Source organism: Ixodes scapularis, unplaced genomic scaffold, assembly GCF_016920785.2.
Source record: "Ixodes scapularis isolate PalLabHiFi unplaced genomic scaffold, ASM1692078v2 PGA_scaffold3__209_contigs__length_174095766, whole genome shotgun sequence".
Classification (NCBI taxonomy): Eukaryota; Metazoa; Arthropoda; class Arachnida; order Ixodida; family Ixodidae; genus Ixodes; species Ixodes scapularis.
The window spans coordinates 13,966,257-13,990,738 of NW_024609868.1; the positions used below are offsets into that span (position 1 = coordinate 13,966,257).

The 24,482-nt window shown below is 43.7% G+C and overlaps 1 protein-coding gene across 1 annotated transcript in view; it reads left to right on the forward strand.

Moving 5' to 3' along the window:
- The window catches only part of LOC8038898 (NACHT domain- and WD repeat-containing protein 1), a 131,710-nt gene that overhangs the window by 59,738 nt on the left and 47,490 nt on the right, over nt 1-24,482 (forward strand). Inside the window, exon 3 of the mRNA XM_040206260.3 lies at nt 10,082-10,281. Within this exon, the coding sequence (XP_040062194.2) occupies nt 10,082-10,281 (200 nt within the window). The remainder of the gene's footprint in view (nt 1-10,081; nt 10,282-24,482) is intronic.

The following is a 24,482-nucleotide window of genomic DNA, read 5'->3' on the forward strand; positions in this document are numbered from 1 at the left end:
GAGTGAGATTAAGATATCATAATCAAGAATTCAAATTTGTTAACTATTTATAATGAAACCCGTTTTCTTTTTTTTTAAGCAAAGAATTCTTGAGCAATTTTCAAAATATTTAATTAACGTGTTTTTTTTTCTTCTTCTTTATAAACTACCGTAAAATACCGCCGAAGCGCCCACTTCGTACAAGGGCCCGCTATTGACGCTTCCCAAACTTGGGAAATCTGCAAACTATACGTTAAGCGTCCACACCCTCCAGAGCGCCGGCGTCTGCCTAACATATTCACCACGTCGTGAAGCCACGAGACCGCCAGCGGCGATGAGGGATATATCATGTAAGGATAAACCTGCTTTCTCTGATTCCGTTTACCCTGCTTCCAAAATTCTTTATTGGTCGACATATTTTTCTTTTACCGATTTGACCAGACAAGCAGCCATGCCTGTATTAAGACAGTTTTCGGTGAAACTACGGTGGGCGCTTCCCCTGCATTTTACGGTAGGTATATCACAGCATTATATGTATTTTTTTTTCAGACATGTTGTAGGTTAAGCCAAGACTGTAGAACTAAACTTCAGAAGGATAGACATGGTAACCCCAGACCGAGGGAACAAAAAGGGTTGGACTGACACAAAGCTGCGAAGATATTCGAAGGAATTACTGTTTTCACCAGTGACGTTAAAAGTTACCTTGTGTGCACCGTAGACTACGTTTAATTATAGAACGGTGAATATCAGCAAGTTCAAGGGTAATCTTTAGAATGTGTACATTTAAAGCTAATAGCTTCAGCTATCGGAAATATTTTTGTGCGATTCATTTCATTAGTAAATAAGAGTCTCCCAATTTCAGGATCCCCGAAAAGAGAAAAACAATATATCTGTTATCTCTTTACAATTTTTAGAAGTCAATCAAAGTGCCAAGCTCCTCTGAAACCGTATTTTAGATGTGATTTAGGTTCTACTACCTTCGATATATCCCAGCTTTATGTATTTAGCTAATTTCTGCCCAACTTCAAAATTATCATCAAGCGACCTGGACTAAGATTGCCGTTTTATTGAAAGCAAAGTTATCTTCCCTTCCTTCTTTCCGTCCTTCACAATCATAACGACAGAGTCGTACTTCAAGCCCGGCATCTGCAATGGCGCTTTTCTTGGACGTTTTAAGTATCCTAGTTTATTTTCGATGTGGCTTAACAAGCTTATTTCGCGTGTCAAAAGTATCAAATAGTGCCAAAATCATAGCATATAGCTTCTTTTTTTTTAATTTATATCTAACAAATTCAAGCGCTCAAGTTCTAAAAGTCGAATGCAGGAGGCTGAATAAAAAGCGCGTTTGTGTACGGTAAGTAAATTTTTGAAAAATCTTTATTGAGAAAATGACGTACGTAATCTAGAAAGAGTCGATGGTTTCTGAGAAAAACAAAACGCCAGAATTTTGCAACCCCTGCTGTTGGTTGTTACTGTTTGTTGTTGTTTTTTGTGAATAAGCTTGCCCGTGGCCACACGCGTCAATTGAAGATTATTTCTTTATTTTTACTTCATGATCAGTGTGCTTTTCTTTGTTTACATTGAAACCTACCAGTTTCTTTCTTAATTTTTCACGCGTCCGTCTTAGGGAAGTATGCCCAACACAATTAGAAATTGTTGAGCTTAGGAGGATTTTTGAAACTCAAAACTGGCGTAAGAAATACTCGTATCCAAACGTTCTGCCATAAATAAATGTGCATGACTTTTGCTACCATTAAAGGCTCGTAAAAATTGAAAGTTTTACAGTGGTAAGCCCGAAGCGTGCATATGTGGAATGCTTTTTTGATGCTCTTATTCTTTGTCCACATCCTGCCTGTGAAAAAACGAACTTTTTTTTTTCTGAGTAGAATTCGTGGAAAAATAACCTCGTAAAAATTGTCTGTTAGAAAAAAATTAAAAGTTAAAAGCAGGAGAAAAGCAAAATGGTTTCATCGCATCGTCGTCATACCAATGTCGTATGACCACAATGTCGCTTTTTTTAACGTCACTTTAAAAGAAAAAAGATATTATGTGAAGCGTTTGTAGCCAAGCCCGTTTTTGAAGGAGGTAAACTTTTATCACAGTAAAATGCTCAAAGAGCCTCAAGCGGAACATCTGTGCCTGGCAAAATTTTTGCATACACGCGAGCTATAAGGGTTCATTAATAAAGAATAGCTATATGTGACTCGTATTTCGAATTTTATGTCCTCGAGGAAACCGCCGCCTAATAACCAACCGCTTTCTTCTTTCTTTTTTTTTTGTGTGTGTGTGTGTGTGTGTGTGTGTGTGTGTTTGGTTGCCTGCGATAACGAAACAGATCTACGAGAATTTGAAACTTCAGATGACGTATTAGGCATTTCTTTATGTCACGACGACTCGTCCCAAATACCTTACCCGAGCTGCGACACGTTTTCACACATTGGCGCGAGCCTATGTGGGAAAACGTTACAAATTACGGTGAAAAATGAAAATGTACGACTGCGGTCGAGCAGCAGCTCTCCTATAAGTCAAACTAAACCAATTGGGAGAAGTCTTTTATCTTCAAAGTCATGTAATGCATTAAATGGCGTATTTAAGGTGCGATCTTTTTAAAATACTTTGAAGGCATTCGCCGTTTCGGGGGGCGAAGAAGAACATTTATTTTTTTAATTTCCCCGGTACATTTCGGGGGACGCTAGGTGCATCGGTGACCGTGGCATCTACTTCCTCACTAAATTTAGCGGGAAAACTAAATTGATGTTTAGGTCGCGTGTTCTGAATTTTCACGCTGGATTTCGGTGGGAAAGTTTGTTGGTGTGTCCCATGTCGGCAGGCCACATGACGTCAATTTCCCCGCTAAATTTAGAGGAAAAAGTGAGGGTGTTTAAATTACGTTACACCGATTTTTCCGCCGAAATTAGCCAGGAAGATTAATTGGCGTAGAGGTCATGAGACGTGAAGACACGTTAAGTCAATTTTCAGCTAAGTTTAGTGGGAAAACTGAATTTTCGTGTGGGTCGCGTGACGTGAGGCCATATTCCGTCAATTTTACCGCTAAATATGGCGGGGAACTAAATTGGTGTTTAAGTCAGTCACGTGACGTCAGATCACGTGACATCAATTGATATCACGCGACCTAAGCACCAATTCAGTTTCGTGACCTAAACATCCATTCAGTTTCCCTTCTATATATAACGAGGAATGCACGAGGAATGAACGGACGTACAGACAACATTTTTGGAAATGCACGAGGAATGAATGGACGTACAGACAACATTTGCGATAAAAAAGGTGCTTCATGCTCTTGAAAAAAGCAGAAAATTACTTAAAAGGACCAGCTTGACCTAGATTTTCCTAAAGAAGCTTCATTATTTTTTTCTTTCTGATGAAACAGACTGTAGAAGCTTCGTACGTGGTTGTTTCATCAGAAAGAAACAACCACGTACGACGCTTCTACAGTCTGTTTCAGCATCAGATCTGGAGGGCCAATAATGCCCAGAGAGAACTGGAGCCACTACGAAACTCAGTACTGCAAAGGCAGTACTGAGTTTCGTTACGGAAAGAAAGAATAAGCATTCGCCAGTGGCAAAAACAAAGCTCCGTTCATTGTCCAATGCTTGTCCGCGCAATGGGTATTGTGCAGAGGGCTCTTCATTGCGAAAAAAAAAACACGCCTTCGATGTTTATTTTATTTTTGCAACAAACTAGAATAAGGTTTTTTATATATTATTGTGGGTTTACGCGTTGACCTGCATGGAGATAAGATGCCACTTCTTGGTTCCATAACGAACTCAATAGGGAACGTAGATTGTTCAAAAGTACGTCTCCACCGATAAAGACACGGTGACGAAGGCATGCTGAAGGTGGAAAAAATTTCAACGACGTCTGCTATGTCTTTCGAAAGACATATCTAGCGAAACTATGAATGCGCCCAACGCTTATGTTCTTTAACTTTGCTGTAGCAGCTGAGTTTTTTTCTTTCACTTTTTATTTTGCCCTTTCTTCTTTCTCAAACGGGTTAGCCACCAATAAAGGTAGAAGAGACATTGTCATGATATATAGAATGCTGCATGGTTTTCGTATTTAAGGCGCACGTACGGAGAGATGATGGAATTCCCGTTGTTGTACATCAGATGGCTTGATATCTCCCAGCCTAACGTGCATGCGCATGTGTATATCGTCAAAAATTAAAAGTTGACGAAAGAAATGATAACTGAGAAAACTGAAGCGTTAATGGGGCGAACTTGCGCTCAAAACAAAGATTGAACGAAAGATAACATTAGAGCGCCGCGGGCTTCGAAGGCGGCGTAACAGCAGGGTTTAAAGCTGGGGCGAGACTGACTCCGATTTGCCACTCCGAGCGCCTTTTATAGCCACGTGGGTTTCTAGAATATTCGGCCTGGAACGTTCAACGCGTAGAACATTCGGAACTTGATCAGACGAGAATGTTCTCGAACTTAGGAGAACGCCAAGTTGAAAGAATAAATAAAAGAACATTCCGCGAACTGGAATCGAACCCATATCCTCCGCGCGCTGGTTTGGTAACCATTTGGCCACGCAGGCGCTCGCCCAGCGACGTGCGTGACAATATGTGCAAAACATTGTTTCACTGCGTTCGCCAAAATCGCGACACAAGCGGGCATGCTGCATTGTTTTCTCTAAATGGATTCAACAGTACAGAAGCAACACCTGAAAACTGAGGCTGTCAACAGAATAAAGTAGTACAACCACAGCTCATATTAAAGTCACTGCGTCTCGCCAGTGAGATAGTTCATTACTTGTGAGGCAATCAGACATGATCACCAGTGGACCTGTCCCACATCCTAATTTACACGAAACGCGACTAGGTTACCATCAAAGATGGACGAGGTGTGTCACGAAAAAGGGCGTTTACGACTACGGTCTCTTAAAGGCGTACTTCGGCGATTTTGGAGCTACCCCAACTAACTATAATTTTTGAATCCCCGGCGTTCAACCTTTTCGGTATGCTATTTGGTATCGCGAAATTCATATTAGTTATTTTGAAATCAGCAAATGAAAATGTTGGAAAAGGTAACATTCAAATATACCAGCACTTTTTAGCACCGTGATGTCAGTGGGAGGCAGGCTTGCCAGTTGAGCAACCAGTAAAAAAATAGACTATGCCAGACTTTGTTCCGTGCTGGTGCACGGGTACTGGAGCGAGCTTCTAAGGCATTCGTTTGACACCATGAAAATGCTTGGAATCAGTTGGGAACACATTCTGCAGTAAACTCCTGCCTTTCACTGGCGTCACGTTTTCGTTGTTACCAGTAAAGACTTGCAGTTTCGAAAAATCCGATGAGGACCAAACGTTTAAATTCATTAGCTTCGCGAGACAAACTATTTTTACGTAATATTCTGGATACTATTTCAGCGATCTTTGGTGCGGTGTTTAGTAAATTTTCAGGCAAATCAGGGACCATGAAAATATCGCCGGTCACCACTACCTTAAAATTATATTTAAATCTGATTTTTAGCAAGTAGCCTCATCAGCTCTCAAACATCCTGATGAAGGATGTCAGAAAGGTTCACTCGTGTAACGAAATAATTGTTCCAGGTCTAAATTATTTTCTACATGTAAGCGCCGTATAAAGTGCAGCTTTCTGAACTTTTAAATGCACTTCCCTCCGTTTCACAGTTTGGCTTCAAATCTCGATTTAGAAAAACTGTTATATGATAATGAATTGATGCATGGACCCAGTCCTTGAAGTTTCTGTACTGACCTTTGGTAAGGAACGCGGCTGTCAGTTTACTTTCTTCATTTGCATGGTCTTCAGTTACGCAAAACTGCAGTATCTGTAACCTATTACTCGTAAGAAAAATAAATATTTCTTTTTCTTTTTAAAATTATCTTTGTTTACTAAAAGTGATATAATTTGTTTTTTTACTTGTTCCCATCGCCGCGTGACGCGGATGTTATCCTGCATGTTTCATCAACTGGCCATTATAATTACATTTTCTAAACGATCGTTTTCCTCAGGAGGCGCAGAGTTTATTTGATGTATTTTTCCATAACGCTTCGAAAGTTAAAGCTGTAAAATTAAAACTTTTGGATGGCATCCTCTCTTCAAGGTATAAATACGCCCTGCCACTCTCATAGAAATTACAATAATGGTTAAAATGTTTGCATTCCCGAATAATGCCCCCCGTAAATACGGCTTCTCTACACCGGTAAAAGTCAGACAAAGGACGGCAGAGATCTCGCGGAATCCACAGGGGCTCGCAGCCTCGCTTCATCGCCTCCCATTTCGGAAGATTTCCCAGCGGTTGCATCGCGCCGTTTTCACGGGCTGCGAGTAACCCGCTGCTTAGATTGGAAAGGACCCTTCCACGCTCGAGCTTACTCGCGCTCTCCATTCCTTCGTTTATAATGCACCGAGCACGTTCGGACGCGGTACTCCCGGCGCTGACGCGTCCCGCTATGCGCAATTCCTTCCTATCCATATTGGATTCGTTCGCGAGTTGAAGGCGAGTTCTTTTCCGGGGCTTAAGAGATGCGCCCACGTAATCCTCGTGGGGGCGGTTCGCGGTGAAGGCGACGTATAATGCGGTTGCGTTTTTTTTTTTTAATGATTATCGTTCATTAGAAAGTCTTTGTGGTGTTGATGATGTCAGCAATACGCTGGCCGTGACGGAATGAATAACTTAGGTGGCGTATAACTGTACTAACTGGGGAGAAAAAGAAAGCTTTATGTGACATATAAATGAACGAGGCGAAAATAAAATGAATGAGTGTTTGGATACATTATTATGCATGCATATGTATTCTAGCATACCTACTCGAATACCTGTATTCGACCAGGTATTCGAATGCATGCAGATTTTCGGTTTGTTCTCGCAACACTCTCGCTCTAAAAAGAAATGCACACTTTATTTTTGTTTTATATCTTAGCATTATTCATTTAATATGAGCGCAACGCTTCTAACATTCTATGTCCTTAACTTAATAATGAGCAATTAAAATATACCGGAGCTTTCCCCGTTCAGGTTATCGTCTACATTCACTATCAAACAGTGTAAATCAAATTCACTACTGTAAACAATATGACACCATCCCAGATGCCTAATACACTGTCTACAAACACAAATTCCATAAGTGTCTCTATCAGGCCTCTTCCATCGAAATTTAATAAGCTACGCCTAGCAATTATACTATATCACGTCTTGACGGGGAATAGTATAAACCAATACCGAAATCGAAACCGCACAAACTGAAACCGTTTTGGTTTCGGTTTGTGCTGCTGAGAACCGTGAACCCGGGATGACGTCACAAGCAAAGGGGCGCCACATACTATTGCGGCAATCACGAGGGCCAATGAAAAGATAGTGAGCTTTATGTGCCAGAATTAAAGCAGACGATGGAGCCTGCACCGCGTGACAGTTTCTGGGGGTCCACGTGACCGCCGCCATAATTGTGCTTTCTGTTCTTTGACGTCCATTCCGAGACCCAAATTTACTGCAGACCCTAAAACCCCTGGAAAGAAAAAGGCAATCATCAATTATTTGCGCGTTCTACCTTGAGTTTGCTTTCATTTGCATACACTCAACGTAAACTCGTTCACGAAATGCTTACGTATTCTGCGTTGAGCTTCATGATTAGTAGTCACCTTTTAAATTTTTTTCCGTTAATTTTTTAGGTCTATCGTCCGGAAGATTCCTTTTATAGACATTTAACTTGTGAACCTCCTTAAAACAAAGAAGCTATGTCTTAACTGCCCCGAAGCAGCATGTCAGTGCTGGCTGTTTTCATTTTCTTGCGAAACGTTCCACCACATTATACAAACGGAATCTTGCTAAACAAAACAAAAAAAAAATGCTCCGGCTACATATAAATTTGACGTCTGGTCACCTTACGTTATCTACTGATAAATAATAGTAATCATAATAATAATAATAATAATAATAATTTTATTACATGACAAGAAACAAGGTACAGAATCAGACCTGCCAAAGCCACATCGGGCTTGTCTGGCAGCGCCTGGCAGTCAGTGAAACGAAACTGCACAGATATAATCAGCAAAAAATGAAACACAAACAAAACATAACATCCGTTAAACAATATTAAAAACTAATACTTCTTAAGGCTTTTTTAAGCTTGTATTTTGTTTTTATATTATGAATTTCAGAAGGAAGTTTGTTGAAAATTGCTGGCACGTAATACTTACGAATTCGTTTTCCAAATTTTGTTGAGCATCGAGGTATACAATAAGGGTATTTGGGTCTAAGATAACGCGACGGAATGTACGGGGTTTTAAATTGGCTAGCCCAATAGTGCCTATGAACAATAGTTTCTATCAGAAGCGAGCTGAAGTTAGGAAAACACAATATTTTAAATACATCGACATCATTCTCTAGACACAGGTCATATGAAATATTTTTTAACAGAGAACGTAAAAGGCAGTTAATTCTATCTTGCCAGCGAAGAGCACAATGACCGTAAACAGTCACACCATAACGAAGCACACTATATACAAGGGCATGAACAACAACTTTCCGTCCCGAAAGGGGCATAAAATATCGAATATTATACAATATACAACATACTGCACGAAGTTTCTTACAAATATGCAAAAGATGAGAATTCCACGCTAGGTCGCTGTCAAAAAACACGCCAAGGTATTTCACAGAAGATGAATATTTTACAGGTATACAATCACGATGCAAGCAATCTGTCGTGTGCAACAATAAAGGATAAGTTAGAGAAACTTTCTTTAGAGGGTTGTGGAAACAAATGAGCTGAGTTTTAGAAGCATTAATTAAAATTAAATTAGCTGCAAACCAGTCCATAGCTTTAATAGCTGCAAACTGTAAAGTAGAGATAACTTCTAAAGAGTTGGACGAACAAGACAAGACTGCCGCCTTAATCTTGTTTCCCGAGGCAGGACCAGGCGAATCGTTCCGGGCAGCTATCACAGTCCGGCTTAATTGTGGGTCCTCGTTGCAAAGCCTCCTTCCCAATAAACAAAATGGAGGATTATCGTGCAGGAAATGAGATCTCGACTTTGCCCGAAGGCGTTTGCCCTTCAAAACTCGTGCGAACACTAATGCACTCGGGATTTGTTTTTTAAAGACGTTTCCCAACTAAGAGCTGGAGTAATTTCCTTCGCCTTTGTGCGAGTCCGTATCCTTACATTCCGAGGAAATTACTTTTTTTTCCGTTATTCATCGCTGAGTTCCAGAGCAAGTCGAGCAATTTAATGCAAAAATTTATTGCAGCTTTGCTTACAGAACAATACACTCCCATTATTGGTGTTGAATGAAGCTCCGTCGGGACTTGCACATTGTCTCGCAGCTAGCATATGATAAAAATCCGCACTGCGAACTTAATGGAATAAAAGTAGAATTGCGATTGAACTAGTCTTTGGAACAATAAACTTACCTTTTTTTTAAGTCAAGGCGCAAATGTTCACAAGACAGGTAGATCGCAAAGTTTATTCTTGTCTTTTCAAAAAGTTTTTTTTAACCTGGCTTGAATACTAGTTTTTACTAACAAAATAATTTATTAATTGCTTGGCCTTTTTTAAACGAACACTTTACTGCCTGCATAACGTTTTTTTATGTGTCAATGAAAACGAGCTAAAAGGTTTTTGGATTTACAAATGAAATTTTACTGTGCTTTCTTGCTACAACTATATGTTATGGATATTTGAATACAACTCAGTGGCAAAATGAAGGTCGTACTCCGTGAATACTGTATGAGTAAATACAACCTTCTTGATTTAGTCGCGTTGGTACGCAGGAAAATAAGAAAAGCCTGACATGAATGCAGCAGAAAAAAAAGTTTCGTAAAATATGAGTCCTGTAACTAAAAAATACGAAACATAGAGACATGTTGCAGATTCACGTGGAAATTAAAAAGTCATCTTAAACAGTAGATTGTAAGAATACCTCAAACAGTTGATAGGTGTAGATATCAAGAGTTACGCGTAACCTTGAATCCAAAGCCGAAATCCAAATCTTCCGCACCTCACGTCCGCTCTCTCTCTGTGGGTCGATACCGACAATGAAACGCCAGATGCCATAAGCATGTTGCCGACGGCTACGCTCCTCCCACCCCGGCTGATTCGACCTCCCACGCTTGCAGTGCCTGATCGGGAACAAGTACGGTCCCCTGGCGCTGCCGGACCTGATCGAGAGCAGCACGTTCGAGCAGGTGCACAACGCCGCCCAGGAGGCCGGTCTGGACGTGAGTCCGCTGGCCAACTGGTACCTGCTCAACGAGAACCTTGTGCACCCGGCATACGAACTCCAGGTGCCACAGACGCCGGACCCCGTCGCAGACAGGTAACTGAATTCCCTCGATGATCATAGCCTTCCCTCTTTCTTTTTCTCTCTTTCTTTGCGAGCAGGAGAGCGGGATCGCTAGACCATACAACCAAGATGTTGCTATCGACAACTTAGGTGTCATATTGTCATCTGACTGTTCATGGAATGCCCACATAGGAGAAGTAGTCTTAGAAGCTGGCAGGGCAATGAATTTTATCCACCGTAACTTAAAATCCTCACAACCTTACTTAAAGACAACTGCTTATTTAACATGTGTTAGACCCATTTTAGAGTATGCATGTGCTGTCTGGGACCCAGCCTAAGAAACGCTGATTGATAAGCTGGAGAAAATACAAAACAGGGCGGCTAGGTTTGTTCTTGGACGATACGGGGTGAAAGAAAGCTGTACAGAAATGAAAAAAATGTTAGACTGGGAACCACTTTCCGTACGTCGGGAAAAACTGCGACTAAAATTTTTATACTCAATAGTTAAAAATAAAACAGGAATAAATAGCGAGACTTACTTAAAAGAACCCTATTATGTTTCTAGTCGTGATGATCATAGTCATAAAATTAGAGAGTACCGCGCTAGGACATGTATGTTTGCAAACTCCTTTTCTGTACGGACAATTGCACAGTGGAATCGGCTGTCTGAAGAGCAAGTGTGCTGTTTCAATGAAGACGTGTTCTTTTCATCCTTGTAACCCCCCTGCTGTAACGCCCTCGGGCACTGCGGGGTAATCATTGCATAAAGAATAAAGAAAGCCTGGCTCGCAGACTTGCGCGTTGCAGTCCGATTGGGACTGCAACGGCCTGCGACGTTAGTCCCTCTAAGGGTTGCTATGGCAACGGGGTTTTTTAAACCGCCTTCGACCGCCATTGCTGCTGCGGGGTACGATCGTAAGAGGCTTAAACAAAACGGTTCTATCGGACTCTGTCGTAGAGGGTTGCAACAGTGCAAACCAGCCTTAAAAAAAACACAAGGCGTGGGAATCCCTTAGCATCTCATTATTGCTCTGGAGCCATAGGGAATGTAGCAGCCGCTAATCAAAACACCGAACAAGGAATCACGAAGCAGGAAGCAGCTGGTCATGATGGCCCACGCCCCCGCATTGGTTAAACTGTCTGCGACTATAGTATCGAGCGTGCATGATAAACCCAGTCTGCCAGAGCATACTTCTGTCCACGCACGTTTGTCAAAGTATATGAAAGTTTTTCTTCGTGATGGTGCAAAATATCCTCAAACCACTTAGTAGGACACAAACGAGTCGACGCTGTTCGTTGGGATCTCTTTTAGTCCCCCGTGATCAAGGGACCGAGTTGGTTCTGAAACGTCGGGATTTTTGCTTTTAATAAAGCTTGTTTAGAGTTTCAAGTTGAAGTTTTATATATCATTCCTAACCAGACGGATATCCGTCGAAAATGGTTTCATTTAAGTCGATAGCAACTCGCACAGCGATGGTGGCCAGCAAATAGCTCACTTCGTACATTATTTCACACCTTAGGATTGGTTCTCGTTACGCACACAGAGGCAGACATTATACTGGGTTATGGTAACAAAAACCTTTTTCTTACCTCAAAAATAAAACTATGCATCGTGAAACCAATTCGCGAGTACCATCATCCTCAACGACATCCCCATTCAAAACTGGGTAATTTCCCGCCACCATTGCATTGACCCCCCAGAGTCGTGAGCTCATCGAAGCTATTAAAAACAATTACTCCGAAATCGGTATAGCGTCGCTACGCTTATTTTCGACGACATAAGTTGCATTTAGCTCAGGGGCTCCAACACAGCGAAGGAGGGGAATCCTTCAACGGTACGCGCACCGCTGTGACAGGAGAGCCAGACTGTTCTCCCGGGCGTCGGCGGTTCTGGATGCAGCCACCGCAGCTTCCCTCGATCGCCGCCTACGGTCTACATACTGCTGTCTTCGAAGAGACGATCTTTCCTCCCGGGTGTCGGCGGTTTCGCTCAAACGCCGTCGTCGCTGTGCCTCGGCTGTATACGTTGTCGCGGACGTTGTGCCACCGCCACGGCCGCGTGATGCCTTATTTCCCGCTCCCGCGGCGCGTCTTTGGAAGCTTGCCAGAAGACTCTTTCCCTTTTGTAAGACAAAAAGTGGACGTAGCGAGCGAGCGAACGCACCGAAAGAGCACGGCGGGTACCGCCTATCGGCCACACGAAACTAATAATATCTAGGTCAATCCAAACCACGACTGTCCAAACTAAAAAAAAACAAAAAAAAACGGCTGCATGTACCAGTACAATTAATGCTAACGCATTAAAAGAAAAAAAGCAAGAACCCAAATTTATTTGCAACCTGCCAGCTTCCTTCGTTTCCTGAGCCTGAACGGGCGAAAGCCGATTTGTATTTCTCTTTCGACGTGGGACGCGACGAACGCTCTCTTCTTCTGCTTCATCTCCCGATACACCGCAGAGGACTCTACGAGACATCTTAACCAATCCCATGCCATCTAAGTGTCACTTGACCTTCGGCAGAAGCGCAGGGACGAGCGGGGCGCCTAAACGCTTGATACGCCCTCTGGGCTGGGCTGGGTCGGTTGGTTAATAGCGTCCGCTCCAGTCCATCGCGCGATGAAACGAAGTAGAAACGGAATGGTTGGAAAGGGGGCGGCAGCTACTCCCCATTACCCTGAGAACGCTCGCAGGCGAACGTTATTTCTTTCTCAAAGAGGGGGGAGGCGGGGAGGAGGCTCTTCTTAGTGCGCTTGTGGTCCTTCCGCGTCGACAGAAGCCCATCTGGGACCACATTAGACCAAGGCGGCGCGCCGTTGCACACATCCGCGGCGCTGTGCCGGGGAGCCCGTGTATGGTTAAAAGCGCGAGCCGAGCGCGCGGCACCTACACCTGATTGCGTCGTTCATCTTGAGAGCGCGCTTCGGGTCGACGGACCGCTACCTTCGCCGACTTCGCTCTGCACTACGGTAGAAGCGTTAAAGGAAATGAGGGTGGCTTCAAAATTGACCTTCTGGGCGGCTTGATGTTGTTCGTTACCACTTTCTAAAAGCGCGAGTCGATTACCGAGATGACCTTGCCCCTTGGCAGTTCATCTTATAATGGCTCAATGGCCAGCATTTCACAAGAACGGTTTAACGGCTTCAAATCCCGAACAAAATTGATGCTGCAATTGAAGCGTTGGTGGAGACGTGTTCTAAGAATGCCACTGCCAGTCGTGTGTTGCGTCTGTAAAAATCAAAATTAACACAAAAAAAGTAAAACAAAACTTTTCGAACCATCTAGGCATGTCTTGCTACCTAAATACTGATTAGCTGCTCCTGATACCAAATACGAAGCCTCTATAGATGTTTTCTAGCACATTTGCATGAACGCGGCCATCTTGCAATCACGTGACCCTGCCGCCATAACTGACGTACCGTTCCTTGCCAATGCAGAGGACTTTGGGCTGTGGCCGCTACCACTGGAGCTCTTTTTTTTTTTTTTTTCTTCTGTATATGCTGACATTACGTGGACTTTATATGTAGTTTTGATATTTCGTCCCTCTGCCTAATTATTTTAGTTTTTATTTGAAGGTACGTAGAGGCCTTCATATTATTCTACCAGAATTGGCTTTGATAATGCGTTATTTAAGCTATAATCGAACGTTTTAAAAATCTGCATAAATACCGTAACTATCTAGCCACATAGCGACGCCTGAGCTCTCAGTTTTCATATTGATAAAGTGGAATTAACTTTAGTCGCATGGCGCATATTCAGATTTTTATATTATCCAAAGTCTAGCAGCATGTAGCAGAGTAAACAAGTTGGCGCAAAAGGTGCAGCAATATCATCACTGTATTCTTTGGGAATTAGGAGAATGAACGGTTGAGCGTTCGTGCCAAAAGAAACGATAAATTTGTCACTCGCAGTGACAATGTTTCCATCTCTGCAATCCTCAATAAATATCTGGATATAAGCGCCGAAGGACAGGGACAAAGTGAAGAAGGTAACGAAAGCACAGAGCGCAATCTTCGGTTTGTTTCCCTTGCTTGTACGGCTTAACGTAACATAAAGAACTATAAGGGCCGGTTGCACCAACGCCGCTTATCTTAACCCAAAGCGGCACTTTCCTAAGCCGGCTTAACGCCCTAAACCGAGCTCAGGTAAGCACGGGTTTAAATTCCGGTTGCACCAACGTTAAGCCGGCTTTACAGACGCGCCCCTAGCTAAACGCTGGATTTGCGTAGGGAATCTAGGGACAAACAGAGCGAACTAGGGAACGCTCAGAGGGACGAATACGATTGGTGGAGAGGAATCACGTGATGTAAACAAAAAAAAAAAAAAAAAACTGTCGTAGTAGTCGTCGTCGGCGTCTGCTTTTCGCTGTATTTCTTCAGTGAGTAACAAATTAAAGGTCTCCAAATTCAATCATTTTTTCGTTTAACTTTCAATAACAGAAGTCAAAGCTTCAAATAAACACGAATGCTCTTTACATCTGTGATTGTGTGTTTAATATCGGTTGATAACAGGTTATTTTGACAGTGGTAGTAGTTTTCGTGCTCACATTTTGAAGCGAAGGAGCCATCGGGGGCCCCAAATCTCACCGAACGCGAGAACGACACTCTACTCGCTACATCGCTGAAGACAAAACATCATGGATATAAGTAGGCAGGTAAGATGACTACTAAAATCAAGTCAAACCTGAGACCGATGAAGTTCAAAACAGTGACGAACTCGCCACGGCAGCTGCGAAAATGCCCGGAAATCGTCGAATAGAAGTCGTCGAGAGGTCAGGTCACGAGACCTTGCATCGACGGTACTCGTTGCTATCAGCAAGGTGACAGAACTGCACTGTACCGTCGTTGAACATCCGCTGCAGCCTCAAACGGACTTCAGTTTCACACTGTCGAGTTCAGAAAAAAAAACTCCCACTAGTACATCACATCGTGCCGATAAGAACAGTCGTCTCTTCGCATCACCTGCCCCAGCCTGCCCCGATACAGCAATGAACGAATCTAGCATAGTAGTCGTTACGATTTGTCGTCGCCACGAATGAAAGATATAAAGCAAAATATTCCTAAAAAATCGCGATCACCAAAAAAGTTACGGTTATGGAACGATACAGTTTTCTGAAGCCAAGATTCTATTCGCGAGGTTAGGAAAATTCACTGAAGATTGTCTCAAAACTCAGAAAACGAAAGAAATTGAATTTTTGTTGTTTTATTACTTAAAAGCGCCGCAATCTAACGCGAACGGCAGAGGTGTCAACAATCAGCTGATCGCCGAGATCATGTTTCAACGCGCTGATCGAATTGAAGGATACGCGCTGCAAGTGTAAATAAACAAGGCGGTAAATAACAATACGTTACGGTTATGCGAAAATTTGTAAGTACATACGAATAAGCTCGTTGACAGAAGAACCAACGGGAAGAGAGACGTGAGCCCCGTGAGCCCCACAGACACACAGCTCCGTACGTATCTCGGTTAGGGCTAACACGCCCTGAGAGTGGAGAGCCAACTTGAAAACAGGGGTCGATAAACACTTCACGCGACAATATTTTGCATCCTTGTCACACTCGAAGGTCATTTTGTCGAGACTTTCACGCTGATTTAGCCTAAAACACTTTGCACAACCAATTTCGTCCACCGCGTCGACCGCGACAAACCATCCGCCATGTTTTTAATCCAGGATTAAGAAACAACCAAAAGCAAAGCGCCCAATGTTGAGCGCTTAAGTTAAGCGTAGTTTAGTGCTAGGTTTAGCGATAAGCGAGTTTGGTGCAACCGAACGAAACCGAAACTAAGCTTAGGCTCCCGGCTAAGCTCCGCTTTGTGCTAAGCGGCGTTGGTGCAACCGGCCCTAAGTGTTTTATCATGAACACGTCTACATCATACGTTTGCGTGACGTTTTATTGTATTATTGACTTCTGGCGCTTGTTAAAATCAATGCAAACTGACGACATCCACGCTTAGTCCGCATTTAAGAGACACCGTTCGTTATTAAATCGCGCCACTGCAAAACCGAAGTAGCGGTATTATAAAGACGACGAAATATCGAAGAAATCATTGTCGACGCGGTTTGCCGTTTATCTTACAATTAGGAAAGCGCTACGTTAAAAAAATAGCACTAAAAATGGCGAGTTCATGGACAAGAGGGGCATGTTTTAGTACACAAAGCGTGGTACCAAACTTTAATGGAGTACTTGGCGATTTTTTTAGCTACCCCAAATAACTCTATTTTCTGAATTACCGGCCTTTGCTGTTTCTGGTGTGATATTTAGTATTGCAAAATTCATAATGGTTGTTGTGAAATTGCAAATGAAAATGTTACAAACTCCAACCTTCAGGTATACCCGCACTTCTCTCAGTGTCAGTGGAAGGCAGGCTTGCTAGTCGAGCAAGCAGTCTAAAAATAGACTATGCCGAGCATTTGTTCCGTGCTGGTGCGCGGGAACTGAGCGAGCTTCCAAAGCATTCATTTGACACCATTAACCTGCTCTGAATCAGTTGGGAACAAAATCTACAGTCCAAAGAGTGAACCCACGCCTTCCTCTGGCGTAGTAGGGACGTTCAGTTAAAAAAAAAAAAAAAAAAACACGGTGAGGACCAAAATTATAAATTCAATGACTTCTCAAAAAACAGATACCCTGACCTAATATTTTGGATACTATTAAAGCCATGTCCGTTAGCGTGTTTAGCGAATTTCAGGCCAATCGGGGACCATGAAGAAATTGCCGGAGTACCCACTGCAGTTTATGCGAGGTACCATTGGGCACATATCGCCGACTAGAAGCGGTGTAACTTGTCTCAATCCGGTCGCCCATCGCACGTTAGCGGCCGCCATTGATGTTGTCTGTACTGTATAGCTGGAAGAAAAGGCGCGGTCAGATTTAAGGGTCAGCAGCGGCGGCTCGAATGGCACGCCGACTTGTGGATATTAGAGCACCTGACGCGCGAAAGGCGTCCGTTGAGCACACATCTGCATGAGCACAGTGTAATGCACTTGATGCTTCGAGGAGGTTCTAGCTGCGGACAAGTGTAATTTATACAGTCCTTGTGAATCTTACCTTCCTCATTGTGAAACATAGTTTCCGGCGACCAATTTTTTTACATGTCAAATATGGTCGCTAATGTAAATTTTTCTTTTTCATCTGTCATCGCGGGGCAAAAAAATATGAAAAAGAAACATTACCAACAATATTAGGTACAAAAATGTGGAAGAGGCATGGCAAGAATGAGTGAGAGTTGTGATTAAATCGTGAACACTTTCCAGTGGCGTGCCGAGAGCAGAACGAGGTTTTCCCTCATATCAGATATTCCGCAATTCAAAATGGCGACACCCGTGTAAAAAACACGTAGAAAGGTTTTTTTTTTTTTTTTAATACACTGGCGTTATTTATTGTTTAAAAAGGAAAACAAAGTTGACAAGCTGTCGAACAGCTTCAGCCCGATGCAGCAATAAAAACACGCCGAATATATCATTTGCATTTTTTTCTTTCTCGCTTTTCTGCCGTTTTCTTTCTCGTTCCTTTTCTCGGGACGACCGATGTTAGCGCTTCCAATTGGCTGAGCTGTAATCTTGCTTTTTCCTCTATGTAGGGTTGTTCCGGTTTTTGGAGCGCAGCTCTTAGGCGCCCGTTTCCGGCTTGAGCGGCGATGCCGTCGCCGTCGCCGTCGCTGTCGGCGCAACCGCGCGTTGCATTATGGGACGTATCCCATAATGACGTCACACTTGACGTCACGTGTGACGTCACGAGTGTTACGATGGAGGAGGAGGAAGGAGGGAGGAAATGAAGAAGGAGGGGAGGAAAAGGAGGAGGAGGGGGAGGGAATGTGGAGGCGGAGGCGGAGGGGAGGAGTCGAGGAAGAGGAGGAGAGGAGGAGGGAAGAGCAAGGGGAAGGGGAGATGCAACCGACCCATTGTGCAGGCAACTGCTATCACCATTCATAAATTACCATTCATAAATCACAGGGTATGAAAACGTGCATGGTGTACGGGTTAGTCGAGTGGCCATCTACACGGGTGCGGGTCTGTGCTGAACCCATCGATTTCTGTGGCACGTCAGACGAAGTTGCTAAATTGTGTTCCGCCGGGGCCGACAACGGCTTTCTCGAGGAAGCTCTGTATCTCTCGCGTACGGCACTCACAGAATATTTCGTGCAAGACAAAAAAGAGATTCCTACCAGTCGTCCAGGAAAACGTCCCACTGGCCTCGAGGGACGTGCACTCGCTGTTCTGCTGTGCCATCTCGGGGGAGCACGCTCAAGACTAATGCTGAGCAAATTAAAAGCGCCGAGCAGCCTTCGACAGAGCCGAGAGCAAGTCGCATGACATCGAGAGAATCACGTGCTTCGTCAAAGCGTTCACTCTAATGCTGTCTCGTTCTCTCGTTCTCCCGCCTTGCTCTCCTGGTGTTCTGTTTCCTGGCGCCAGCAGAACTTAGGCAGAGTGGAACTTCTACATGTAAAAACTATTATTCCTGTCTTCGGACCAACGGTGAGCAAGAATACCACGATATATATATATATAACGGGCATGGTGGCGGGAGGCCGAAGGCGTGGGTATAAAACTGGGAAGAAAAAAATCCTTAGTGAAAACAGCAACAACGGACGATTTAATCTTCGACGTTTCGGCCGGTGTCCGGCCGGACTCCGGCCGAAACGTCGAAGATTAAATCATCCGTTGTTGCTGTTTTCACTAAGTGTTTTTTTCCTTCTCAGTTTTATATATATATATATATATATATATATATAGGGTGTTTTTACTTATAATTTTCAGATTGGTTTAAAAAAGCCGTGAAAGCCACACTTATGCAGTTTGTGCAGGTGAGTTATACGGCCAAGAGGACATAGTTTAGAGAGAAAGTCGCAACATTTAGTCGGCTAATTAGCTAAAGTTTGTTAATAAAATTTTTAATTACTGCAAATAAACTTATTGTGTTCCAATTAGAAACTTGCTGAGCATCATCGAAAACCACTAAATCAACTCTTTTTTAAAGGTTGTAACGCCAGGGCAGCATTTTACGGCGTTATGTAAAAACGCTTCATTCGGGCTCTTTCCTAGATTTCAGTTTCTTATCGGAGCGCATCTTTGCGCCCGCAGTCCTGCTCCCCGGTGGTCGCGGCGCGAAGCCACCCCCTCGCCTCCTTCGTAGAATGGAGGGAAGTAGGGCGGATGTGTGATGCGCGTCTGAACCACTGTTCCTTCTTCTCTCCCACTCTTCCGCAAAAAGATATCTACATCGGGCTTGTCCATCACAGTTGACAAGTTAAAATCATACTGTACATGCTCGATGGGTTTTAAGCTTTTTTTGTGCAACGGAACCGAAAACACGATGGGAGCGATATTTCCAAGAACTACATCATTGGACAGGGCTATGCAAATCGTTTGATCAGCCAGACGTTGCACCGATAAGATTTCGATTGTCGACTGAGAGAGCATCAGTACCGATACTTGCGTTTTTAATGATCGAAGAAGAGAAGAAAGAGACCAGAACAACTTCTGAAGAAGTACTTCAGTGAATTTTTCATTATAATAACAAACTTGTGCCGACTTCTTTACTTTTACACAAAACGGATGGGTACCTTCCGCTTTTCGGAAGTACGATGATTCGAGCGGTAACGCACCAACCACCAACTCAACATGCAGCGAAAGAAAAATTGTTGGAATTGTTATCATTGTAACACGAACCTTCTCAATACCAACTGACTCGGAATTCTAGCCAATAACCTAGTGTTTGAAGTAGCCTATTGTCTTAGGAGTGCGAAGAAAAAACATTGTATCCGAAATAAAGGCACAAATAGTGGCCTTTATACTTTGTTTGATGCTTAGATGAACAGCCGCGGAACCGAATTAACAGCCGGGGCAGAGGCTTTGTCAGGCATCAAGCCTTTATATCTGCCCCCTACGCGGCCAACTCGCAAAACAAATTAAAAAAAAAAAAAAGCTTTACCAGTCCATCTAGCGCTGAGGGCGTTGACACGTAACTTTGGGTTTGCGCGCAGCGCTGCACTGAGAGCCAAGTCACGTGATAAATTTGCAGCGTTGGATTGGCTAGGAACGCTTACAGCGTCTGCCGAGGTTCATCTTTGGTATAAAATGGAGTATATTAAGCTAACTTGTAACTGTCGGGCTAAAGGCACTCTTTTTACTGTTATCTGTTTGTGCTTTCCTATAAGTGGGAGCCATATAGAGATGACACGTTGTGTCCTCCGACGAAGGGATGACTTACTTTCTCTTTGAAAGAAACTCATTGGTGCTCTCGCGTCTTGCGACGGAGGATTCAACAAAGATAAGTTCCGAACAAAAGGAAGAGAGGGGCCGCATCGTGACCCCCGAGGAAAAGGACACAGAATAAGCTAAAAGGTAAACGGCGCGATTGCGACAACAGAACCGAACCCGGGCCCCACTTGACGTTCGGACTGTGTGCCTACGATCGCCCTTCAGTACGAGAGTTATCCACACACGTTATGTGTTACGACCGTTCCATTTGTTCCGAGCAAACGGACCTGTCTGCGCTTATTGCTTATGTTTTCTTTTCCTCGGTGTCGCTCAGTGTCGACGGGAAGTACAAGCCAGAGATGTGAGCGCAAACATTGGACGGAACAATTTGTCTCGGTGAAATTGGCGCGGCAAACGGCTCTTTCGGAAGGCAGTGGAATGAAAACGCGTGGATAGAGGACGGGTACATGTCGTAACTTTGCGCGCCGCTCTCCGTCGGAACACTACATTAAGTTTTTACAGCGGCGAAGAAGCTTATCCGACTACGCGTGCCCCGCACGCTGTGTGCAATGAACTCTGCAGCGCACACGGAAAAGCACGTCACGTGCCTGATCCCGATCATTTTATTTTTAATCGAATTACCTGCTTCGCTCTGTGATAGTCGATACCATGAAAAGTGAACAATTATTCCTGAATTCAAATAAACATTCACTGTAATTAGAGAATCTCTCTCGGTCTCTCTCTCTGCTTCATTTTACATAGGTTTACCGCAGATTGTTTCTTGCTTTCTTGTAGTACTACTTTGTATCTTGCATTTGCGTAATAAGCAGTTCTGAACAGCGCGGAGCAGAGAGCGAACAAAGACAGAAGTAAAACAGTAAGTTTTTTTTAAAAATAATTAACCTACAAAGCTCTAAAAAAAAAATTGTCTGTACAACTTTTTTTTTTTTTTTTACAATGCGTTTAAACAAAGTTTTGGATTGGAAAAGCTATATGTCTTAGAACACGAAATCGAGTGAATGAGTTTGCTGTACTATATTTGGTTCTGGAGACGCAACTTTCACTTCCTAAAAACGCCGAAAGTATTTCACTACCGGTTTTTATTTCTCGAGTGAGTGCACTGACACCGCCGTCAAATACCAAGAATGGTTTTGTTTTGCGCACCGAAAGTCACATTCTCAGAGCAATTGTCGCACGTGCGCAAGCACGCGTTTAGCGCCGGGTTTAAACCTATGTGCACCCGAACTCTTCAATTCTACTGAAATGCCACGGAATAACAAAATATGTCTTAAGCGGTTCAGCGGGAAATCAAAAACCTATTGTATTAAACGAATACGAAGCTAAAGAAAAAGAAAAATATATTTCCCTAGGTAAGACAGGTCTAAAAAAAAAAACGATTTCTTGAGTGAACGCGATGACTCTCACTCATAAACATAGGCAAACTCAACGAGCTAGCGAATTACACGCCGGCGGCAATGTTTGTTATGTAGCCAGGCGAGCTGGTTAAGGATAGACATTGTAATCCTGGAGCGAGGGTTACAATGTTCGATATCGAATTAAAATCAAAGGCGAAGTGGCGGTCTCGTCGTACTTTTGTAAGCAATGACGACTACATGTAAATCATTTGTTCTTTAAAAAACATAAACTTGTCTCGATCATTTTGATGTACCCGGGAAGCACAGAATGCGTGAATCATGTATTATGTTTGCCTTCTGATTCGCTTGGTTGCGGGGAGCTTTGGGTGATTTCAGATCCGCTTTATACACGACATTCTACTGATCTTTTGGTTCATCGGAATGATCGAAACAAGTTTACATTTCCTCAGAAGTAGAGTGCATCATGAGCGCGCTTTAATGAGAAGTTTTCCGTAGGTTCTGCTTTTTTGGTGGATGCGTGAAGGGCCCTGAACTCTCAAAACCCTTGGATTGTAAGGAGCCCCTTGTAACTGAAGCAACTGCGAGAGGAAGAGGTTTATCGCGCTCTTTACTCTGTCAATTTACTTTTGTTCTAAGTCCTGACCTCATACGCCCGCTGTGCTATTCCTTGGTACGTTAGAATTCACCCTGCGACGTCGTGAGTACACGGGTGGGAGCTATACGCTTTATACAAAACCATTTGCGTGTGCTGACTACCGCCTGCGGATTAGGTATGTTTTACTAAAGTCCGGTTGCACCAACGTTGCTTGCTCTAACCCAATGCGGCTCTTTGCTAAGCCGGCTTAGCGTCCTGAACCGAGCTCGGGTAAGAACGGGTTTAAATTCCGGTTGTACAAACATTAGCGAGGGTTTACAGGCGTGCCCCGACCTACACACTGGATTCGTGCAGGGAATGTAGGGAGAGACAGAGCGAACTGGGGGAACTCTCGGAGGGACGAATACAATTGGCGGAGAGGAATGACGTGATGTAAACGACATGTTTGCCGCGGTAGTCGGCGCCGGTGGCTGTTCTTCGGTATTTTGGAATTAGCAAATGAAACACTGCTTGAATAAACAACTCTCCCACCGACTTTTGTAAACACAAACAAAACTGTTTTCAAAGCTTCAAATAAATACAAAAAATCTGCAGGTTCCTCGACGTGCGTTTTATTATGAGTGCTGTCAGACGATCTTGCCGCTGAGAATCGTTTCCACTTCTGCGTCCCAATTCGAAGTGAGGAAATTGAAGCGTAACCGGGGTCCGAATTTCACTGAACGCTCCCCAGCAGAACGACCGAAAAATTGACAACTTTCATCGGACCGCTGCTGCAGCTTCTGCAGAACCGCCTGGACTCTGATTATTATTACACCTCTGCAGCCTGAAACACACTTTAGAACCACTTTTGTGCACCGGGTCGATCGCCACAAACCAGTCGCCATGTTTTAAATCCGGGATCGAAAAGAACACAGAGAGCACAGCGCCCAATTGTGAGCATCTACATTGGCATGATTCAGCATCAGGTTTGGCGATAAGCGATTTTGGTGCAACAGAAGAAAGCCGAAATTCAGCTTAGGTTTCCGGCCAAGCTCCGATTTGCGTCAAAGGGATGGTGAACCGAACATTTCAGTGTGTATAATAAGCGGCGCACTATCTTTTTTGATGAGTCAGCAGCCCCTGGTGTGCGCGAGCACACGCAACAAAGTTGACGTGATCATATCCCCCATTCACGTTTAACAGGCTCGATGGGGGATATGACGCCGATTTCGTTGCGCGTGCTCGCGCACACCGGCGGCTGCTGACTCATGAAAGGTAGTGCGCCGCTTATTATAGACATTGAAATGTTCGGTTTAGCATCCCTTTAAGCGGCGTTGGTGCAACCGGCGCTAAGTGTGACTCGCCGCCCACGGTTACTTACGGACTAAGTAAGCTGTACCTTGCCGCCGGCAGAGTCACCTGTGGTCAAAGGTACTCTGGGCTAAGGATGACTCGCCCCAGATGGTACCCTGTAGACTAAGTATGCCAACGCGCCATAAAGCTTGAACCAGATCGTGATTTTCAAGTAAATATTATTTACCATCCTTTTTTATTACTCACCGGCCAACCTGTCGGTGCCAACTGTTTCTGTGCGCGCGATTCACAATAACCGCCAAAGCCTCGAACTGCTACCGAAGCAGACGACCAAGCGTTCTCCCCGTTCACAACGTGCTCCGCGTTCGCAAATGGCGTTCGCGCTGCACAAGCGCCACCTTGCCGTGCTTGCTTTGATTTTGGTAATTTCGGTATTTTGTCTCACCGAAACTTTCTTTGAATCAAGGTGTGCGTTTCCACAAATGCGTTCCACGTGTTGATAAAGGACATATATATTATATATCTTCAATTATAAGGCACATACGACATGCTAGGGGAAAAAAAAACAGTCGCTTGGCGGCGCAATTTAGCAGATCGTGCTTGAGATCGTGCATGTTGTAAGGTGGAGCATCGGGCCTTGACATCTCCTTAAGAGAAGCCGACAGGCATAGTGCAACTTATACACATAGCTTGCACTGCTGTCCCTTAGTCAGACATAATGAGGGGAAAGGCGCGTTAGGGGGTAGATTCCGCTGCTTTAATGAGCAACAC